The sequence below is a fragment of the Pyxicephalus adspersus genome, chromosome 5 (assembly GCF_032062135.1).
Source record: "Pyxicephalus adspersus chromosome 5, UCB_Pads_2.0, whole genome shotgun sequence".
Taxonomy (NCBI): domain Eukaryota; kingdom Metazoa; phylum Chordata; class Amphibia; order Anura; family Pyxicephalidae; genus Pyxicephalus; species Pyxicephalus adspersus.
The window spans coordinates 66,998,111-67,021,877 of NC_092862.1; the positions used below are offsets into that span (position 1 = coordinate 66,998,111).

The 23,767-nt window shown below is 35.6% G+C and overlaps 1 protein-coding gene across 2 annotated transcripts; it reads left to right on the forward strand.

Annotated features, from left to right (window-relative positions):
- The first annotated feature begins 1,636 nt into the window (after positions 1-1,636).
- LOC140331089 (MARVEL domain-containing protein 3-like) lies at positions 1,637-22,031 on the forward strand. Of its 2 annotated transcripts, none has more exons than XM_072411809.1 (4): positions 1,637-1,775; positions 7,051-7,276; positions 9,236-9,411; positions 20,370-22,031. In XM_072411809.1, exons 2-4 carry the CDS (start codon positions 7,110-7,112, stop codon positions 21,059-21,061), a joined length of 1,035 nt encoding a protein of 344 aa, XP_072267910.1. In that variant the 5' UTR covers positions 1,637-1,775; positions 7,051-7,109; the 3' UTR covers positions 21,062-22,031. The 2 variants fall into 2 exon arrangements, with proteins under 2 accessions (XP_072267910.1, XP_072267909.1); XM_072411808.1 differs by lacking the exon at positions 20,370-22,031 and adding an exon at positions 13,385-17,001.
- The last annotated feature ends 1,736 nt before the right edge of the window (positions 22,032-23,767 follow it).

Genomic DNA, 23,767 nt, shown 5'->3' on the forward strand with positions numbered 1-23,767 from the left:
TCAACTTGTAATTATATACCACCGACATTATATGCAGCACTTAACAAAGTCCATAGGCTTGTCACCAATTGACAATTAAATGTGCCTACTATAGTCATAAACACAGCCCAAGGTCATTTTGTTGGGAAAAGCCATTTAACCTAACTGTATGTTTTAAGGATGTGGGGAAACAAACAGCATGCTTTTTAATTTTCCTTGGCATATGTTCCAATGGGCTCCATTGAAACCCAGAAATTGTTATGACAGTATTATGTTCATTTGCATTGTAATTAATTTAAACACCATCCAATGCTTTAAAATCAAGCAACATGATTAGGAAAACAACATGATTTTCGTCCCACTTGGAGCATCCAATGTGTTACTCTGGGTCCCCATAACCAACTGATGACCATACCATGATCAAAGACTTTGCAAGTAACTTGAAAATGCATAGTTGCATAAAAATAATTTTGCCAGTTTTATCCATAACTAAACAGAAGCACTGAGACCACCTGCAATCATTGCCTAATGCTGCATATAGTATTATTATATGTTTTTGAGTTATTTATATTTGGCTTTAGGTAGTCCATAGAGAAATCTGTGATTGTTTAGATGTACAGGCATGTTATGAACACTTTTCTGGATGCACAGTCCCCAGACAATCCTAAAAACTTTGTAAACTTTGCTGCTTTCAAGGCTTTAGGTTCTTACAAGGTTTTTACTTTGCTGCAAGCTAGGTGTTGGTAGGTGTTTGCAGCAAGAAACTGAGAGGGTTAAGGAGATATTCACCAACTATATGAACAGATAAAAGAGCCGGAGCAAACATTATCAGTGGCTTTGAAGTTTTTAGACATGTTTTTGTTGGATTTCTAAATGCAATGGTTTTGTGATACACAATAGCATGCATTTTTCTGCTGGAATCCCTTTCTGATATTCCAACTAATGTGTTGGATTTTCTAAACACACACAGCTGCATTCATTTCTGTCTACCCACTTTGTGTGTTGCTGTTCTATTCAATGCACCCCTTATGCAATACCCCTTATATGTTGTGCTAATTTCAGAGTAATCAATGGGGTCAGCATTGCAAAAGACAGCCATGTTGGTGTGTATTACATATAACACAAAGCAATGCACTTTCTCATTGTGGGATGAAGGCCGTAGCGCACACCATTAAAGTCCACAAGGAAGCCCAAAAAGCTAACAAGAGCTTGTTCTTGTTTGTATGTGTCTGTCATTTGCAAACCCCTTATTAATGTACAGTGCCACATAACATGTTGGCACTATATAAATACAGTTTATTATAATTATTATTATTAATAATAATGTGGGAAGATGAATGTTTGTTAACATTTGAAAAATGCACTAGAAGAAAAACAATGAAACATGCAATATTATGTATTTTTTAAAAGTCTGAAAATTGCATGCAAATGTTTGTGTATTCATGTATGTTCTTACATCTGGTAGTGTAAACTTGGATTTAAGTAATGCCAGTAAATCCTAATCTGAGAAAAGATCTGTGTGTGGCCAGCATTCGACAGATCTTCAGACCAGAAATCTAAACTGATATGTGTGTGATAGTCTTACTAAGGCAAACCTCTTGCAAAAACTAGGTGCGTTCTAGGTGGTGCTCAGGTCTCATTTGTAAAACGAGTCAGATCCAACCTCCTCCTGAGTAGCACTTGCCAGACCTGTCCCACCTGTTCTCCTGAAACTCTTCTACCTGCGCACTGAGACATCAAGCCGATAAAGAAACATACATTTTTACTGCCCCAGATAAGACCCTGTACTGAGGAAGGTAAGTAATCAGATGGAAATATACATTTCATGAATTATCCTCATTTAGAAGTCAGGATAAATAACTTGTTTCCTCTGTTACCATATATCCTAAAAAACCCAGCATAGCAAAGTTTTATAGGCATTCCATCTAGTGAATTTTTGACTAAACTGCATGATCATGAAACTAAACAGAATGTAAATGTGCAAAACTTTTCCATAAACTGTACACTTCATAAAGTTAAGGGTTGAACTTCTAGCTTAAATATGTTGTTTTCAAGGAAAGGTGTAACATTCCATTGGAGCACATTTTAAAGGGAACACACCTGTGTCAGGATGCAAACACACTGATTTTGATGTGTTTATTAAAGGGCACATGCTGACATGGAAATATGTAATTTGATACAGAAACAAAATCAACAGGTTGATAGTTTTTTTTGTAGTTTTCTTTTTTTTTTCATCAATTTCATATTTACTAAAGCCCACAGAAGGGGTTGTAATAGATGCTATATCTGGATGATCAATATTTCAATTCTTATTTATATATTGTATATGTACAGATTTCTATGGCATTGAATTTATCCTATATAAGGGTCTTTAGATATTGGTGCAGATGAACTGTTTATGGGCAGTGATTATTCACCAAGAAGGTGCCATAGAAAACAACAGGCAGCATGAATGTTACAGAGTATGTGGTGCAAAGCCCTGCCTGACACCCATAATTTGTGAACTAAACAATTTGTTATCTGTACACATTATAAGCCATGTTTGCAGGGTTGCCTACCAAGCACCTGTAAAATGCAAATACAAATTAGTGCATGTAAATGATCCTTTGCATTTACCAATGCCACCATTCCACTATCACGCTATTGATGAATACTTTACTGCAGATAAACAACCAGAATGCTAGTTAGCTTTGAATATTTCCTAGTTGACACAATCCATACCACAACAGTTTACACAGGCTTAACAAATTACAGCCTTGCTACCAACTTTTTTTCCTCATTGCCCTGAAAGTTTTAACTTGTCAAAAATGTGAAGAAAGCTGGGAGCACATTGTAAGGATTTTTAACATAAACATTTAAACTACAGTAACAGATGGCAGTGAAATGCATTTTTGGTTATTGAAGTTCAGTGAAGGCAAGTTTGCCATTAGTTGCTTTGGACTGTTTTTTTGTTTGCATTATCGCACATTTTTGTTCCAATATTCCAAAGCATCCATGTTACATCCTAGTCAGAGAGGATGTTACTTTGCATAGGAGCGGTCTTTTCTGTATTCGCAACACAAGGCTTGTTGTTATATGTAGCAGTGGTAGGCAGGTTTAATCATTACCTAGATTCAGCCTTACAGGCAATGATACCTACATTTGGTATCACAAGAGTGCTGACATTTGGTGTATTGACCCAACACTTTACAAAGTCTATTAAAACCAATGTGAGTCCATTGCCAATAACAACATCCATTCTATGGTACACCTCCTAAAATTTTAGTATGAATAAATAGTATTTTTATTACTAATAACAAGATATTTGAATCTGTGACAAGGAGAGCTTTCTTAACTTTTCAGCCAAATAAAAGGGGTAATGTTTATAAGCACTACTTTTCATAAAACCCAACACAGTGGTGTACATTGTTTTACAAAACAACAAACAAAACACTGCCATTTAAAAAAGTTGAAGTCTATTTTAGAAAAATAGGTTGCTTCTTTATTCCCAGAATCTGAATATTCATATTCAAAATCTAAATGAAGCATTTGTTGCAAATAGCTGCACTGAGGGCTTCAGTTTTGGGTGGGGAAATAGAGGCCAAAAAACATAGCTTACTCTTACTTTATGTCCCAGGTACTGACAATCTTGTATTATTATTATTATTATTATTATTATTATTAATAAAAATATTAATAATAATATTAATAATAAACAGGATTTATATAGCACCAACATATTATGTAGCGCTGTTCATATATAAATAGGGGTTGCAAATGAAAGACGAATACAGACCGTGACACAGGAAGAGGAGAGGACCCTGTTTTAAACTAAGTATGTTCTAAGCTCATTCACAACATGTAAGATGCAGAAGAGCATTGCAATGTTTTCATATAATGTATGCTCCAGAAGCTAATATTCTATTTCTAATTTGTGTACCATTCTTTATTTAATGTTCTGTTTCTTAATTTGGTTTATTGTAAGCTGTACATTCCTGAGGAACAATAGAATCTTGCTTTGGTCTAAATCCCTTGTTGCCACAGTCAATTTATTAAAACCTTTTACCATTGCTTATCTGTCCAAATGATAAAACCATGCCGTACAATGTGAGTTCAGAAATTAGGCCTTTGTATGCTTTCATATAAATAATGGCACATTTTTGCATTCTGCTTTCACTAGTTTCACTTGACAGAGGTAATTCCACAGTTCATACACAAATCATAAATGTCCAGGATGATGAGGAAGGTGGAGACAGCAGTAGATGTGAACAGACTGGCATCTTCCGTATTCCAAACATTCCAAGAGGCTGATTTATACACAAGAGAACTCTGAGTACTTGACTCGGTCATCTTCATAGCATAATCTGAAAATTCAGTACATATATCTACATTTTTGTGAAAAGAACGTCTTAGTGTGTTTTGGAGGGCTTTACATCATATTTGCCCCCATGTTCCCTCAGGAAAATACCACAAAAATGAAACACTGGACATCTATCTAGTAGTAGTTGGACAAATTCAATTGGACAAGCTGCTTCTTACATTCTGAACTGGTTTTATTAGAACATGCTTATTTTACATAGTGAATATTTGCTCAGTTTGGTGAATGAGATGCTTTTGTAAGATGTGCTTACTTCAATCAACAAATCACATGCACCAAAAAATTCACTTTTACAAAAACTTTCCTTGCATATCATTGGCTATTCTTTGCGATGCAAGCATACCCTCTTTCTGCCCAAGAATATTACATCTGAAATTCATATTAGGAGCTCTTTTCTCGATGCCTTTAACACCACACTCCAAGCTAGTCAATTTTTTTATCAGCTATACCATACAAAGGATGCTAGGTACTTAACAGGACAGTAAAACCATCACTGGAATGCCCAAGGAATGATCATTTCTTATTGGAATATCCAAGATGTATTGGAAGTCAGATAGTGATTTAACCCAATACCTATAGAAAAATATCACTTCTGACTAGATTGGTCCTCATGTTTTATAGGTTTGACAACAACTAGACAGGTGTGGGGAAGTTCATCAGCAAAACTTTAATCTGATTGGGCACAAGGCTGATTGGGTACGGACAGTAAGCATTTAAAACAGTAATTTATATAGATTTAAATAGCTGCTGCTAGAGCTATATTTTGGTTTTAACTTCTCTGGTTTGGATCTGTGGGATTTCAACCCAAAAGAGCTAGATATTGTATGAAAAGACAAATTTTGTATGCCAAGTAAAGCATATTTGCTAAATACTGGCTTGCACAAGTATGTGTATGTTTTATTAACCTGAGAAAAGCCATATATTTGCACTCAAAGTGCTTCAATGTAAAAAAAATGCATGTTAAAATACATGACTAATTAGTGAAATCAAAAGGAGTTGGAATTCTGCACATACAATGAAGCTGTTCAATCCATCAGATGTATAAAATATCACATTTCTAATTACATATTGCTTTCATGGTAAAGAAACCCAGTGATGTATTGGCAGATTTCTTCACCCAGAAACAGAAGCTTTGACTTCATCATTACTATACTTCACAGTTTCATAAAAACCCACCAAGACAATATAATATTTATGGTATTAAATTCATGTTAATAAATGGAAAAAGTTCATTAATCTTACTCTGTGTATATTGGTATTTCCATAAAAAATGTTTCGATAGCCAGGGGTACAGAGATGATTGAATCAAGAGATTTGCTTATTACTTTTTGATTCTCCTGAATATTTGTGTGCAGATTTGTGCCATCTGCAGAGAATCACATAATTAAAGATAATACAAATATTTGCAGTTCACTGATTAGCCTGCATTTAAAACATTTATGACTAGCGAGAAGTGAAATTTGAAATACATTTATCTAAAATTTAAGAAAAATATCTGAAGATCTGGCAAAAATGTTACATATTAAAGAAATACATTGCAGTCAATAGGAAAGGCAGATGAAAGTGTAATTATTTTTAAAGATTTAGGGGGGTTTAAATATTTTCTGAGGGTTATTTAAAGCATAATAACAAATGATTCCCAGTGAGCTGCATTTTTATTTATTTTGATTGGCATCACAAACCATCAGCACACTATTTTAATTCCCGTCAAATCATAGATTTGATTCATGTGTGCATGGTGTTGTGATACCATAAAAAAAGTTCTCTCTCGTTTTCTGTTCATTTATGTGGCATGCTAGCTCATATAAAATTATTGGTCTGCGTTAGTCCAGTCTGTCCTAACACCTAAAACTGTTAATGCATGAATGGTAACATGATTTATAGTTCAGGCCAACTTTAGACTATGTACAGCTTTTTTACACTATTCATTTAAACAGGGCGTTATGAACTAGAGACTGATTTGCACTATTTTTCCTTTTTTAAGTTGAGTTATACCATGCAATTAAATAAATTTAACCAAAAATGTATATTTTATTTTGTCTACTATGTGTCAGCCCTGGTCTCCAACAGCAAAATCCAAATGCCACAATTCTTTATTTTGTTTCTTGGTTGCTGGGTCTAAGCAGTTTACCTGGACAGGAATGAAAAGTTGCTATCACATAGCGTGAATTATTAGCTGAGCACATTTTTAGCATATTGTTATTTTTCTGACTTTCGGGGTCTTTAAAGCACTAAAACATAGGGTATGTGTATTGCAGAAATACACTGGGTATGTTTTTGTTTTGTTTTGCATGACTTACGCATTCAAGTTGTGTGTACAAAAGATGACAAAATATCTTCCTGTGCCAATGGTTAGCCAAAATTTCTGTGTTAGTAAATTCTCATTCAGTTTAGAAATAATTTGATAAAAAATTGTTGATAACCTAAAACACCAAAAGTAGAACCTACAACATTTCAATTTCTACCCTAAATCTTCTTTATGGTTTGGGAAGGACCATGAAAACTATTTAAAAACTGTTTCCGTTTTCAGAATCAGTTAACATTGTGATGCTTTAAGCCATGTTATTGCAACAAAAAAAAATCGCTTAGTATAAAAATTATTACTAGTACCACATGATGTGAATTCTATCCATACATATGGTATCAATATTTTTTGTTGCTAATTAGTGTGGAGCTCCAGATGTATCTCATAAGCTTTGTCATTCTCAACCTAGCACTGAGAAGACTGTCACTGTTGCACAGCACGTCTCCTCCAGTGCTTCCATGAACAATAATGTCGCGTTCCCAGAGAAGTGCAAATAGCGACAGGATTCCACCATCCCAGAGATCGTACAATGATAGACCGAGAAGAGAACGACCCAGCCACAATGGATCAGCAAATGGAGATCATGCTGGATACCAGCTTGACAGAGATAGAAGAGACAGAAGATCACATGAAAGGTATTGTGTTTAATAAACTTTAAAGGACCTGAAACCATTTTTTCAATGGGACATATTTATTAGGCATGTCTTTGCCTATATATGGCGGCTGGTGCATGTGTGTATGTATGTGTGTGTGTGTGTGTGTGTGTGTGTGTATATATATATATATATATATATATTGTAGACAACAAATCTGTTTTGACCAGTATTCATTAAAAAGTTAGTAAATACCTGGCACAAAACATTTGCAAATAAAACCTTTTTTTTTTAATTTTGAGCATTTCCTTGTTAGCTGTTTCCGCAAATAGTAACAAACAAAATTAATGAAAATTAAAAAAGAAAAACAATTGGTAAAAAAAAAAGAAAATTTGTTATTAGCGATAACTAGAGTAAACAAAGAGTTTCTAAGGGGTTAAATAGAAATTCATTATTACCCTAAATGCATATCATATGAATAAAATTTTACAGATGACATCATTTTAGTAAACCATACATATTTTTTATTCCGAAGGGCAAGTACATTTAAGTCAAAAATGTGATTGGATTTTGAGTGCATTTGCTCACATTAACCAATTGGTGCTTGAAAGGTCATTGAAGTCCATTTTTTCATATTACAAATGCTGAGGCTAAAGGAGTGATGGGTGACATGGGTAGCAAAAAATCTCCTTTATAGAGATATGGACATTCGGATTGATCATAGGTATTACCCCCAATGGTAATTAGAAACTATGTCCCTTCTACAATAAAATAAATGTACCTGCCTGATCACAATTTTTTTTATTACACTCACCTTTCCTAAAACTCCCCCTTAGAGTCTGCCCTCTTCACCTAGTCTTCTCCTGGGTGTCAGAATTATGTAACTCCTGCGCATATCCAGCATATCCCAGCATCCTACATCCAGTAAGCATCCTACATGCATAACTTTGTGTACTCTAAAAACAAATGTTTGTTGTAAGGCAGATAAGTAAGTTTTATTGCAAAAGGGACAACACCTATCCCATCTGCAACAAAATCCTGCCTGCTCACAGTTTTATAATTGCACAAGTATAGTTCCACTTAAATACAAAAGAAAACAATTAAAATTTAATGCAACTAATATTAGTACCTTTATCTGACATCATGCAGACTTTATTCTCTGCATAGTAGCACTGAGATTGGGATAATGAGGGGCAGTCCTGGGATTCAATTTAGTAAACTGCTTGTACATCCAATGGAAAAGAAACTTGCTGGAGAAGAGAGCTAAGTTACCAAAAATATCTCCTTTTAATCTGCTGCTGCTTCTTTACTGTCCAATTACTGGTTGGAAAACAGGGTTGTGTTAGCATTATATTCCTTACTTTTAACAAAGTAGTATCATGCTACTGGTCTGCTGTGTGATCGAGCTGTGTAAATATAAAGACTAAATGAAGAGACATGCAAGCGATTTGGTATCTAAAACAGCTCCCTTGTTCTCACTCGTGTTCTTCTATATTGTATGCATGGCACATTATGGTGCATTCAGCCCACCAAAGCACCGCACTTCAACACTATGACATTCTGGATGCCCCCCTTCTGCTTTGACATCTTCCCAAAAAATTCTTCTGGGTTTTGCATCTTTGGCCATTTTCATGGGTCATCTTCAAGGGTTTACTGGAGTCAGTGCATCCATGCACATTATGCACTATATTCTTGCATCCTGGCACAGAATCATACTAACACTGTACCTGTGTACTATTGGCCTCCATATTCCCTTCTATCATTAAAAAACTACCTGTCGGGTCTTTTTGAAAAGTACACTTTATTTTTGCTTGAACAAAGTTAGGGATGTAATCAATTAAAACGGCCTGAGACTTCATTTCATGATCCCTAATATTTAGTGACCACAGCATTTCAAACTGTTTTATGCAGGTTTTGGATCTTTTGGTGTTACAATAAAATACCTAAAATGATTTATGGAAAATTTCAATAGCCCCCAATGTCTGTGTATTTTTTCTGCAGGTTCTCTTCACAGGCACCAGTACGAAGTCAAAATTCTAGAGCACCAACAGTTATTTCAGACCATCATGCAAGACACAGCAGACCATCACATTCACAGTACAATTCTCCCACCCACAGAAGTCATACAGAGAAGCAGACCTTCTCAGAAAAGTGCTCCAATCTATGTTCACGAAGAGGTATTTATGTTTACAAACTATATATACAGCTTAAATTGGTGAGATACTTCAGTCATTTTCTTAAATAGCTTACCTGCAGTGCTACCAGGTGCTGGCGTTTAGTTATTTTAGATGATATTTTAAAGTGTAATTAGCACTGGGTCAATAATCTGTAGGCCTATGGAAACTATAAAGATTGCAGAGAAAGCTGCAGCTTGGCAGAACGTGTGTGTGTCTCTAATCACAGATATCCACTAGGTTCATGTGGGCCCTAAGCAGTTCACTTACACTGCGTATATGGAAAAGTGGCCCTGATTGAAGCCTAGCCTCTTGTGCTTTCTACCATACACAATGGGAGGATGCCATGCATCCATGTAGGTCCTGTATCACTGCATTTATTCCCTCAAAATGTACTAGATTAGGTTAATCAGAAGGCAGTTGGGAGCCTAGATCAGCATTTCCCAACCTTTTATTCCAAAGGATCCTTAAAATAATTCCCCAGGGAATCTCTGCAAAACTGATTTATTGGGATTCAGTGGCCAATAAATGACTGCCTTACAGTGGTGGCTAGAATACCGCCTTTATAAATAGCTAAAAACTGCATTAGAGTCAGGCAGCTGGCTCTATTATATGGCTTGACCTGTCCCTTGTGGGAAGCCAAAATTGCCAGGTATGCCTGTAAGAAGTAAAAATACTTATTGCAGAAGGGACATCGCCTGTGCCTTTCTGCAATAAGTAACTGCCTGATGCCAATTTTTTAAAGTTGAACTTTAGTTTCACCTTAAGGCCAAGAATTATCAGTTCCTTTGGGACATGTTTATCTGTACCAACCAAACTCCATGTATAATAATATAAATTCTAAAATATTGGAAGCAATTCCTAGCCAAGTGGCCTAAGCTGTAAATATGACATTTGAGAAAAGAGATAATACAAAAACAATAAAATCTGATGCTATATCATATTAGATACGTGAAACAGGGCAGTGGTCATTTTGTTTAAGTTTTGTAATTGAATGTTTAAGGCAAAAATGGTATGATTTGGGTAGATGTTTATAAAAAGTATAATTTCTAGAAAAATGTTACTTGTTACATGTGCAGAAAAGATAATTTTCGTTTTGTTCCTTGGAGAAAATGTATTTTTTTAAACATAACAATAGTATACACAATATAGTATATGTAAACCACAAGCTGCAGTCTTTAGGGTTTGCAGTATAATACTTCATTGTTCTCTGAGACTCCAACAAATGTGTCAGCCCCACTCATGCCATACTTAATGTATCAATAAAGAAGCCATTGGCTGTCTCCCTTCATAATTAAAAGCAAAAGCCTAGTAAATAATAAAAATGCAATTCAGATTTACACGTACACGTACTCTGAGAGTCCACTGAGGACAGCTGACTACAGGCCATTGTCCAAATAACTAAAAACACATTTTAGCTTATTAGTTTAATGTGGCATCACACATTTTCCTACTTACTTACTTAAAAACAATGAAACTAATTTCCCTCCCTAATATAAGGTTAAAATTTAATGTAGACCAAGTAAGATATAAAAAGCATAAATAGAAATACCAAATCTGGGATTAGAGCGGTAGTATAGTGTTAGTACATTGTTTATTGTGTATAGTATATAAGTTGTATTCTGCATACAATTTAAATTCCTTCTGTACTCAACATGTAAGCCTGATGTCTTACAGATGTCTCACACTGTATTTGTTGCTGTCATGCATTAAAATTATAAGTAGATATGAAGTTTATATGCAAGAATTAAGGGGCTCTTATAAAGTGAATGGAATCTGTACCTTTCAGTTTTAATGAATAGAAACTGCCCAGAATAAATGTGAGCAATTGGGCATAATATGTGGCACTTATTAAATCTGTAGGTAAGCTTTATTATTTAGGATTTTATATTCCAGAACTGAACCTTTTTATCCTCTAGGTCAGGAGTGTCAAACTCTGGCCCGGGGGCCAAATCTGGCCCCAAAGTCCTTTTTTTTTTGGCCCCCCACAGGCCGAGAGCCCGCCACTGCAATAAAATAGCGCCGCTACTACAATTCCTGACATCACTCGCGTCTGTAGACCAGCGGGCTCTCTGCCTATGCGTGGCCCCTCATTGGGCTATTTTATAGATGCAAATGAATGGACCTGATTTAATAAAACTCTCCAAGGCTGGAGAAGATACACTTTCATCAGTGAAGCTGGGTGATCCAGCAAACCTGGTATGGGTCTGGTCCAAGATTCAAAACATTAGCTACCAAATGAATAAAAAACAATTGCAGGTTTGCTGGATCACCCAGCTTCACTGATGAAAGTGTATCCTCTCCAGCCTTGGAGAGCTTTTTTAATAAGGCCCAATGTTTTGTTGTTCTTGGTGATGCATTTTTGGACTCTGAAGAACAGTCAATTAATGAGTTTTTCCAAAATAGGTTTACCTAATATCTCCTATGATTCATGTGATGTCTCTGTAATTAATAATGTGCTGTTTGTGTAACTTTTAAAGTGAATAACTTGATATGTCAGATGGTTATGTCTGGAAGCTTCTATATGGCACTTGTCAGGAATTTTAGCTTAAGAAAGCCTTCATGATAGCCTAGGTTAGATCCTTCTATACACTGCAATGAGGGTCTCGCATGGTAATATTTTTCTTTTCTGTCTCCACTGCCCCTGTCTCTAAAACTTTCAAAACATTTACCTTGAGCAAAGGTTTTTGATTTTCTTATCATGGGTATGGAAAGCACATTTGAAAAAGGAGTTTGATGTTCATAACTCAAGTGTGTGGTGTACTTTTTACAGGTTTGCTGCAGTGCACTGTAGGTAAGGTAGGATTACCGCGTACTTGACAATAAAAATATTTTCATTGCGGTACTGCTTTTTCCAGCATCAAAATTCCAGCAGGTCTAACACTAACAAAAACACACATGCAAATAAATGCATATCAACACACCACATCCAACCCACTCAAAGTCTGCATATATTTGTTACATCAAACTCTGTCATTGTCCATCCACCATAAACCTTCCATGTCCACTTCTCTGCTTTCTCCTTGCAGAAGCTACCGTATGTCTGCTATCACCCTTTTCTGAGTCAGCTGCCTGTAAAGAATTGTCTGCTTTCTACCTGCAGTGACTCCACTAAAATACCAATATCTGTTTTATGTAGCTTGGTTGGATAAGTATTACTTGAGCTGTGCATGCTGGCCCAAGGTCACAGCCAAGGTGGCAAGCTTTGAAGGAGGCCCCCTTTATATTTTGGACCTATTTCAGGTCCACCTTAAATTTCAAGATACCATGTCAGAATATGTTAACATTTCAGAACTGAAATGAATAGTACTGTAAAGCTCAGCTGCAGCCAAATTGTTTTTAAGTAGTTTTTTTTTCATAATGTCTTTAATTCTGTCAGGATTGTGGTCTGTGTCCATATAGAGGAGACTTCTGTATTTGTATATAAAATGTCAAAATTCTATCTTGGTGCGTGGAATTTTGGCTTTCCCTCAATAGGAAGATTTTGATTAAATTTGTGACGTTCAAGTCATGCCATCCCTGCACCATCTCCTGCCATGTCCACTCTTTTGGCCAGAGATGTGTTATAAATACAGAGGGGCATTTAAAGCAGTGGTGGAAAATTTCCCAGAAAAGAAATAGGGAGATAATTAAGGCATAAGGTTTGTGTGGAAATCTGCCTGATTCTGTGATTTTTTTTTAATTAAAGACACACTACACTGGACTTAAAAATACATTACATTTGCAGTTATTAGAGAATCAAGTAGAAATTGCTGCAAGTGTATTTACTGTAGTCCAACACTGCAGTTGGCAAGTTGCAGACCCATTATATGTTAAAAAGAGGTATCTCCTTAAATATGAAATTTCATAAAGTTTGGTAACTCTGTAAAGTCTGCTATTTATTTTTTTTCTCCCACTATGTCCCAAATATTCTTTAAATGCAGTTCTAACAAGGGATTTTACCTTTAATTGGCTTCATTGCTTTGGCTTTTCACAGGTTTGTTACAGCTGGTGGAGATTCTCCTAAACCTGTTGACCTTGATATGCGCTTCAACTACTCAAAGTGCATCAGCTGGATTTTCCAGCATTGGAGGATTTGGCAGTGCTTATTATTATAGCATGGGTTATGCTATGAGTGGATTTCTAGGAGAAGAAGTGGACCAGGTTGCACAATTAGATGTGCAATACAACAGTATGAAGCTGCCCACTGTTTATGCTGCAGTTGCCATCACTCTTCTTCTGCTTGCTTTGACATTGTCATTCTTGTCCGCCAGTTGCATGTCTGGTGTTTCCCATAACAGAAGCCTTTTACTGGCTGAAGAGATCTTTAATGTCATATCTGCTGTCATCTGTACTGTATGTGTTGCACTCTATATTCACTTTATCAAGCAGATCAATGCCACAGAGTTGTGTAAGCAACGTGAGGCCTTGTACACTCGTCGTGGCTACAATTCCGTGACCTGTGACATTATGGGCACAGAGATGGCAACATCTGTGTTTGCTGTGATACTCATAGTCATGTATGTGGCTAGTGCAGTGGTTGTAGGTCTGTTGTTGCGAAAAAAAAAATCTGAAGGAAATGTCTTGACTTCAGAGTCTTTAAAAAAGACTAACGAAGACAACAAATCTCAACTTTTCAGCCCAAAAAAAGTGAATAATCTAAGACAGGAAGATAATTCATTTACTGGATACATCATCTAACATTTTGCACTGTACTGTGATTTCATATTCAACAAAATGAAATTATCAGTAGTGGAAGACTAGCAAAGAAACACACAACACTGGATACTGTTCTAGAAGTCATCTTTATAGTATCATCTGTCAATACAATAATAAGGTCAAAATAACAAAGACATAATCCCTACTAAAAAAAATTGAAATCTCATAAATTATTCACCCGAAACATCTGACAATTTCTGGTTTCTTGGGGACTATGTGGACTGGTGGATTATGTGTGCTTGGGTTCTCATGTCTACACTGCTATCATTGCCATTATGAAGGGTTCCTACTATTCCTGTTGGTTTCTTTATTGTAAATAATGCAACAAGAAATCATTGAAAGTTCCAAGGTGGACATGAACACAAAAAATCCCATTAGGATAGCAACAAATTTTGGAACTACAGAATAGGGATCCTAGTGTTCCTAACCATAAATGAGAAAATGAGCTGATTCAGCCTAGGCACCACATATAACAAAAATATCAATATGTCCCGATGTTTTTTTTAGTGAATTCAAAGAGGACCTACTACTTTCCATACTCATTCTTGCTCAGTAATTCATAAAGTTTTAAAGACACATGATCAGAACACTAACTAGGCAAGGTATATGTATAGAACCAGATCAAAATTTACTAATTTAGTGAAAGGTTTCCTTTTATGTTACTAATAAAAGTATTCTCATTGTTACAGACTTTTCAAATATTCCAGCTAATTACCTTATCACTATAAATAGGTGTATAATGGTTATATAGCCTTTAAATGATCAGTCTTTTTAAATTGCCAAGTTAATGGTAACACAGACAAGCATACATCTGAGAGTATGCCATACACATCTACCGCATTCTATTGTAAACTCACTTTCAGATCATTTTTGAAACATTACTACCAACCATGTTTATTTCCATAAGCCTATTTTCTGATAGCAAAAATGCTTTTTTAAGTTATTTTTTATTTGAGCATGACATTAACATTGACCTTATTGCAGTATCCCATACATAAGAAAGCTACCTTTGTCACTAAGGCTTAGTCTACATTGACATTTTCTCCAGTGTTTAACCTGGGGCTTTAAAAGCCCATGTTTGAAATTTATGTATTCCAATGGGCTAATATACACAAGGAGGTTTCCTTGAGGCACGTATTTGAGCGTTATCTATAACGTTGCTTGCAACGTTTAAAAAATTAAAACGCAGGGTTAACGCTGGAAAACACCCAATGATGCAAGAAAACAAAGGTAAACACTTTTATTGATTTCAGTGGGGCATTTTCCCATGTTTATAAGCACTTAAAACGTAAATGTGTTAAAAACGCAGGAATAGACGTTTTCCAGCGTTTTAAAGACAAGCTTTAAAATGCATAAAAACACATATAAACACAGTAGGAACATTTACATGCCTTTTTAAAAATGTCCATGTAGACCCAGCCTAATGGGTGAAAGTTTGTCCATTGTCTCAGCTAGGAAATTTTGATTGTTTTATTGCCATCATATTGTACCTATGCTACCATTACTAATAGATGGGTAAAAGGAAAATAATGTGTTTTTAGTACAGACGTGTGAGTCATTATGTTTGCTTTAGTTATTTTGATGTTACATTCACAATTTATATACTTGTTGTTCAATATTCTTGTATTATACATATAGCATACAGTTTTGTAGGTTGTTCTTAAATGTATTCTCTGTAATATTACTACTGTTCCTCAGCCAGGCTCATTACAAGTGTAGAGATAAAATCTCAACACAACATTGGGTGTATACCATGTACAGCCCCGTAGACCTGCCTGAAACAGTAAAAGCAAGGCTCCGACTATGTGCAGCACTACTAAGCAGGAATCAGAGCCTGCATGTTTACTAAATAGGTGGGGGTGCTCCCATGTACTCAAATGTAAACTAGACATTTATGTGTCTTTATAAAACATGAATATACTAAAATGACTTACATTTAGCTATTTTACTAGTATTAATAAAAATTTTTAATGGTGGCAATATAGCAATTTTACAGTAAATATATATTTACAGTGTTCCCCCTACAGCCACTTTGTAGCTCTACAAAGCAGAACCTGCATGTGTAATGGGTGGATATGATTATCCCAAAGACAAATATGATCAAAAGTAATTTCTTCTTTTTGTATAGTATAACTTATAATAGCTCTGAAAAGACTATACATTCAAAACATCTTTGTTCTACAATGCAATATATAAATAATAATATACCACTATTAGAATTGTATTGAAAAAATAGGGGGAGACAACTGTTGAATAACAATTTGGTGAGCTAGGTTTTCCGAACATTAAATTAAAAATATTTGATGAACCTATACAAATTAGCAACATTCTAGACAAAAGAACAATCACTAACCCTAGTAAAATATACTGTAACTTTTATCAATATTTACTGTCAATATTATTTTTATTACCTCTGAGTTATTATATTTACATACAGTATGGGCTCTATTTATAAACTGGGAATCTGACATTCTCGTAAACTTTCCCTGGAGGAAATCAATTACTGCCAATGAAACACATGAACCTTGATGATTCCTACCAGGGAATGTTTGAGGGAATGTCAGGTTCCCTGTTCAAAAATAGAGCCTTTTATGTTTTACAGTTTTTGTTTTTCAGTTTTATTCACTACAGCTAATATATATATGACTATTGTACAGCAAATCATATGTTTAAAATGTGCAATAAAGAAAATCTGTCTGTATAACAGGTATACTATGCTACCATTAACTAAAAAGGGAATTAAAATATGAGGTGTATTCTATCCTGCTAATGTATTAATTCAGTTTACCTTTTTTTTTTACTTTTTATTGAAGGATGTTTCAATAAATAACAATAAAAACAGAACAACAATCAGGGTTATAACAAATAAATTGACATAAAACATATAAATGTGTAGAAAAATATACATGGAATAAATAAAAAAAAACAATACAAGGAAAACTAAACGGAAACAAAGAGAAATAAAAAAGACATGCATCTGAAAGTATACTTTTATAATATGGAAGGAGAAAAAAAATGGTTACACAACCTCATTGACAATATCAGAAAGTTTCCATTCACATATCATCTATGACCACAGGGAGGTCATTTTCTAACATGCGCAAAGCATACCAGGCGGTTCAAAGGTAGACAAAATCTGACGTTTTATTGAAGGAGACTGGATCTCTATATAGGATTTCCATATTTCAAAAAATTTCCTTATCCAGAGATGCCTCAATCCAGGCTATTCTGAAAACATGTCCCAATTTTTCCCGAAAAAGCCCAGGTGTCAGTGGATTTGGGTCTTGCCATTTATGAGGTATTGTTTTTTAAGCCACTAAGGAGAGGATAGCCAATAAACTATGGCTGCCCCTAGTAAACTTTGCACCTTGTAAATGATAGGTACCTAAAATAGACCATTCCAGGGTCAGTGGAACATAGTTAAAGAAATATGAAGTGATGTAATGAGCCACCTCTTGCCAGAGCTGTTTTATTTTACGGCAGTTCTAAAAAGCATGGTATAAGTCTGCCCGATCCTGTGTACACTTAAGACAGTTAAAGGTAGGGGCATAGCCCATCAAATATGCACGCTGTGGGGAGATATACACCCCATAGTATAATCTGAGAGTCATTTCCCTGTACATCACTGAAGGAAGGATTGACCACGACCTAGAGAATGCAACAAGGATATTATCTGCTGATTTTCTTGGGAAATGATCAGACTATTTAACCAGACCACCGTTTTTCTGGTGGAGTAATCTAAAACTATTGTAATCATCCTATAATTTTCTGTGATTGCTTTTCTAGGGGGATTATTGCCTCTTAACAGCAAAATATCCAGAGGATTCTTCCAATCCCTGGCAGATAGGGACTTCAATACCTTCAAAGTGTATGACTGATGGGTTCGTTTCACACTCCCATCCACCAATGAGTTGACCACTAGAGTGTGAAAAGTAGGCCATTTCTGCAACAAGGAGAAATAGAATAAATGTGGGAGATCCAAATTGCCCTGGTATATGGTAAAAAAAGAGAGGAGTGACTATTCAGAAGATGTTTTCCCCTAATCCTATGCCACTCTGCCCAGCATGAAAACAATAGCGGGTTTGACATGAAAGTTTACCATTTTAGCACAACTGCTGCCATATCAATAAAACAGCACTATTTACTCCACAGCTTGGCTATCTTTATTAGCCTATTTGTTTATTATCTATTCTTATATATAACATTATATTTAATGTTTAGGGGTTCCATTATAGGATTAATAGAAAAAGTGGGGATCACCTACCTTAAGTGAATCATTTAAAACAACCTACTTCCTATTACCTAATGTCATCCAGGTGAGGCAGTGAGGCAGCCCTGCACTAGTATATAGAAAGAACACAAAGGAAATTTATACAAATAAATTAAATTTTTTTTTGTCTTCTTTGCATGGTCACATTTGGACCATTGTTGGTAAATCTATGCTATACTCTGACCCTACTGACCTCTATAGCTGAAGGCAATCCATCATAAAAATCCTTTAAAAAGCAGAAACATTGAAGTCTTTCCATCAGCAGTTTAGTTTACGGGCCCTACTTGTGAACACAGAAAGATGAGAATGCATTACTCCAGAGTACCTGCAGCTATAGATCAGATTAGGAATAGTTTTTAACCTCATTTGTTTGCTTTTAAAGAATAGATATATTTTTAATAATTATTTAACCAATGCTCATCTACATGAAGGAACATGTGACTTTGTGTAGCGTTGGGATCTTGCAGCCAATCATTAGATTAGATTAGATATGGTTCCATAATCTGGCTTCCCATTTACAAGGTTGAATCTATTTGATCTCACAGTTAAGTTTTCTGTTGATAGATAAAATATCTGATGTTTTAGCATTGAACTCAACCCCCTAAATATTGCCGCAGCTTCTAACTTCTACTTCAAAGATGAACTGATGCTTGCCTGAACATGTAGGGTTCTATTTATAAAAAAGGGAAGCTAACATTCACTCAAATATTCCCTCATGGGTATCTTCCAGGTCCATGTGTTTCAATGACAGTAACTGATTCCCACAAAAGAATTTTTGAGGGAATGTCATATTCAGATAAATAAAGGACCCAGTCATGTCATCTAAAATGCAATTAGATTTAAATAGATCAGGGAGAAGATTTGCTTTTTTAAAAACTTTCTATGTCCCAATTAAAGACATTTCCTCTTAATACCAAGTCTGGTATACACATGCCAAAAGTAAGAGATGCCAAACCCTCCTTATATTGACACAGACAGTATGTGTCACCATCAATGAAAGTGCTCAATGCTAAGACTAGTGCCAGCTTTTCACTCTGGAAACACATCTATATCCAGTGCTTGTGTGCTTAAGGGATTAATGTACTATTCACTATTGTTCTGAACCTAAGGCACGTAGGTTTTTAAAAATATGACAACTATTTGAGTTTCACAGAACATTGCTTGAATTGGGGGGAGCCACTACTTAAAGTAGAACTAAAGTCCCACTTTGAATAATTGGAAATCAGACAGGTGGTTATTGCAGGAAGGACAGGTGATGTCCCTTCTACAATAACTGTTCTTACCTGCCTGATTGTTACCCAGCTATCAAATTTGCCAGGGATACCCAGCAATCCCCGCTTCACTTGTGCATGTCGGGGATGAATGAACTTCCGCGTATCTGCTCGGGAGTTACGTCATCCTGGCTCGGCCAATCAAGATAGCTGAAGATCTTTTTCTGGAAGAGAAAAAGGACAAAGATGGCAGTGCCCTGTGATGGAACGAGCATAGGAGAGTATCATGGGTTTAGTCTTGCTTTAGGTACTCCTGGAGCTTAGATTTAAAGCCAAACTCTAGTCAAAACATTGTGGATTGAGAACGGGAATATTTTTTTTCCTTATTGAAAGATTGAGGTAAGCAAAAGCACACATATGTGGAGACCCAATGGCACACAATCAGAAGGTCTGACTACTAGCCCCTCTATGTATGTACAAGGAAAATGTCCCTAGTGGGAACACATATAGCAAAACATATTGGAAATTCTAACCCTTCACCGCCTAATCCAAGTTTTAAAGCCTAGCATCATTACTTTAGTGCAAACATTCATCAAATTGGGCAAACTGCAGTAAACACTAGCAATGGACTGGCAGTAACATATTCACATCAACATGGCAGTAAACCTTTCACTGGCTAAAACTGTCAATGCCTTGTTAAAAATTTAAAAAATAAAGAATGTGTTCTGATCAGTTTTATGGCATAACAATTGCTAACTTCCTTTTGTGTTCCCTTTTCATAGGTGTCCTGCAGTTTGTGGAAATATTATCTGGTATCCTAGTGCTGATCTGTGTTGTGGCATCATTTGCTGTTATTACTGGCTACACATCTGCTGCTGGTTTTGGTTCTTTCAGTATTGACTCAATGTACACTCCTTTTCAAGGCACAGAGCTTCAGCAAGTAAGAGATGCAGACCTGCAGTATAGTCAACTGCGAGCACCAGGAGTATACGGTGGAGTGGCCTTCAGTTTGCTGACATGCGCACTTACAATTGTCTTCCTGATTCTGGGTGCTAAGCCCATACATAGGGTGTCCATCAAGCTGCTTTTTGTGGAGCTTATTTTTGATTCCATTGCTTGTTTGGGTTACTTTGTTGCAGTTGGACTGTACCTGCACTTTATCAAGCAAGTCAATGCCACCGACATCTGCAAGACTAGAGAGCGGCTCTATGCAGGGCGTGGATACACCTGGATGAACTGCGAGGTGCAGGGGGGTGATGCCGCTGTAGCCATATTTGGACTAGTTGCTGCTTGTTTGTATCTGTCGAGCTCCATATTGTGTGGATTATATATCAGGACTGTGCGTGACTTCCGAAAAAATCACATGTCCCATGAAAATCCACCATCTGCATACAGTGATAATCACCATGGACCAGATATATACAAAAGAGTAAATCAAGAAGAGACCACATTTCAGCCAAGTACACTTGTATAGGTTATTCCAAAAGACATTGGGGATAATAGGCAGTTGTTCTATATATATTTCTTGTAAAATAGTAATATGTTTTTATTTTGCCTTTATTTCAGTATACTAGATGTCTAACCTTTGGGGGTTGACTTCATGGCTTTAATTTACATTGCAATAAAACAACATGTAGCAGTATAACGTTATATATACGGGGCCATAAAAGGTGATTAAACTCAACAATTAAAACTGAATATGTTAAGAACATTTTTATTAGGTACACAAAAAACCTGTTGAACGTGTCAATGTCACTTCCTGTGGGCTAAATGAAAAGCAAAAACAATGGTATTTGTCTTCTGTAATCTTCTAACCTCTCTGTTAATGTTGGTCAAATTTGCATATGTTTCATTCCGACAGTTTGCCCAAACTCACCCCAATGTTCAGGTTGATTCATGGTTGAATTTAAATCCCATGACAAATCAATGACAAATCGTAATTCGACCAACACTACATGGCTGTGAACCCGATCCAATTACCAAACATTGACGATGTTCAGCTTTATTATTTTTGTGCCAAATGACCAATGCTCTGGTTGAATTTGTCACTGACTAATGCTTAAAGTACAGTAACATCATAATCCAAGTTTTAGTCTATTTTACTGTTTATGTGAAATCTACTATAGGATTATTGTATATAACCATTGATGTTTGGACTACTTTAATGAGAAACCTGGAGTTTATTGGAAATTGTTGGCTAATAAACCTAAATAAATAAAGTCATTTCGGACATAAGCAGAGACTTTGTTGATAATACAAAGGTGATTATAGAATACCGAATGTGTATGCTGTCATTATCTACAAGAACATCTGTCTGATCAGTCTCCTAATTTACAATCTTACATCGTAGAAATAAAACTGTCTTTCAATTTGTTTTTCAGCTACTGCTGAAGTAAAACTGTAAATATGTAATGTATGAAAATATTAAAGAGATTTTATCATAATTGATTGTATTGTGTTTTTTGTAGGATAGTAGATATTTTTCTACACAGGGCTAACTTTACTTACAATGAAGTTACTGAAGGGACAACCATGCACTATGCGATTATTAAAGCTGAACAGACAAGCATGGATAATGAACATTAAAGCAGTTATCGTTTCATATAAAAATGTATTAAATATTTATTACTTTCATTGTTTACAGTCAGTAGTTTGTGGAAGTTCCCTTTTTCCTTGATTGTTCAAAAAATTCCAATAATAAATATTATTGTATGAAAAACAATCGTATGATCGTTATCATAAAAAAATTGTACTTGTATTGCATATATTTGTCTTTCATACGATATAATTCAATATACTGATTAGCATTTTTTGCATATTATTACAGCCAAATATTGATAATTATTTTACTATGTAGCATACCATTGGTTTAATCATATCCCTCAGGAAGCCTTGTGGTGAAACGCATCGGGTATTGGGATCAGCTTTTTTTCTCTCTTCTCTAACATGATTCACTCCTTTATGGGGACAACAATTAACTTAACCCTATGTGAAATGTGTATAGCACTAGGTCCTACACCCCACCAATAGAAGTGGGCTTTGGAGCATATATATGTATGATTGTAATTAATCATGTATTGTTATTAGGTGAATAACTAATGCACAATATATTTTGCCAACAAAAAAAAACAAAACAAAATGTAAAGTTTATCTCCTACTCACCTAAATCAATTGGATTGTGGAGCCACCTCTGGGTACGTTTGTAAACAATGTCCAGGGTAAGGATATACAAAACAGTGAAAATGTAATATTCATACAGCTAATTGTGTAATACCAGGATATATGTGCTCTCTTAATTAGAGAAGATAAAAAACAGAAATGTTGTTACTTACGTACAAGTAGTGCAGTTCATACAAGAGTGACATGTGTGATGAAAAAAAAAAACATTTCAAATCAGGTGAAATCTCTGCTGTGGTTGTTGCTGTGTGTAAATAAATTCTATGATCAGCTATATTTCCTTGCATTGTTTCAAGATTCAATATCAACTATATATCATAAGTGAAACATATAACATTGTACATACCAACATATAGGTCATAATCCTAATCAGATTTTGGGGTTCTGCTGGAATACATGCACAGTGGGAATAGTATCAGTTTGGTACATTCATCCATAAAATCGTATTCAAGATGTGGATAGGGCTATGCCTTCCCATCACTAAGGGGCATAATTATGCATCAGCGTAGGAGCTTAAAAATTGCTCAGAGTATAAAAAATGGTCAAATGTGAATCATAAGGGTTAGAGCTTTTTGTCCTACCTTTGTGTTCTAATTAGTGGCCAGGAGACCAAATAGTATTCAAAATGTGGATAGGGATATGCCTTCCAATCACTGAAGAACAATGAGATGAATCAGGATTGACATGGTGCTCAAATTGTTTAAAAAATTCAATATATATTAGTTGAGAGCTAGGGCTTGCAAAATGCCTAGAAATAAAGAAATACTTTACTTTCATTTACTTACAGGTAGTGTACAGTATATAGCTGAATCTGACTACTTGGCTTTTGTAATCACCTTACAGACACATTGATTAAAGGGAGAGGGGATAAGAAGCAAAGGGGGCCAGTATGGAAAGCTACATGCTCATGTGTTTAAAAGTAACATGCTACCATGTTAGAGACAAAGAAAGTGAGCAGAGGGTAAAGGTCATCAGTCCACTGCTGCTCATTCTCTGTTCAGAC

Bases quoted from the DNA above. Each gene is read 5' to 3' on its own strand.
- LOC140331089 (XM_072411808.1), top strand. From the start codon at position 7,110: ATGTCGCGTTCCCAGAGAAGTGCAAATAGCGACAGGATTCCACCATCC. The intron at 7,277-9,235 runs GTATTGTGTTTA...TTTTTTCTGCAG, and splicing joins GACAGAAGATCACATGAAAG to GTTCTCTTCACAGGCACCAG. The intron at 9,412-13,384 runs GTATTTATGTTT...GGCTTTTCACAG, and splicing joins CAATCTATGTTCACGAAGAG to GTTTGTTACAGCTGGTGGAG.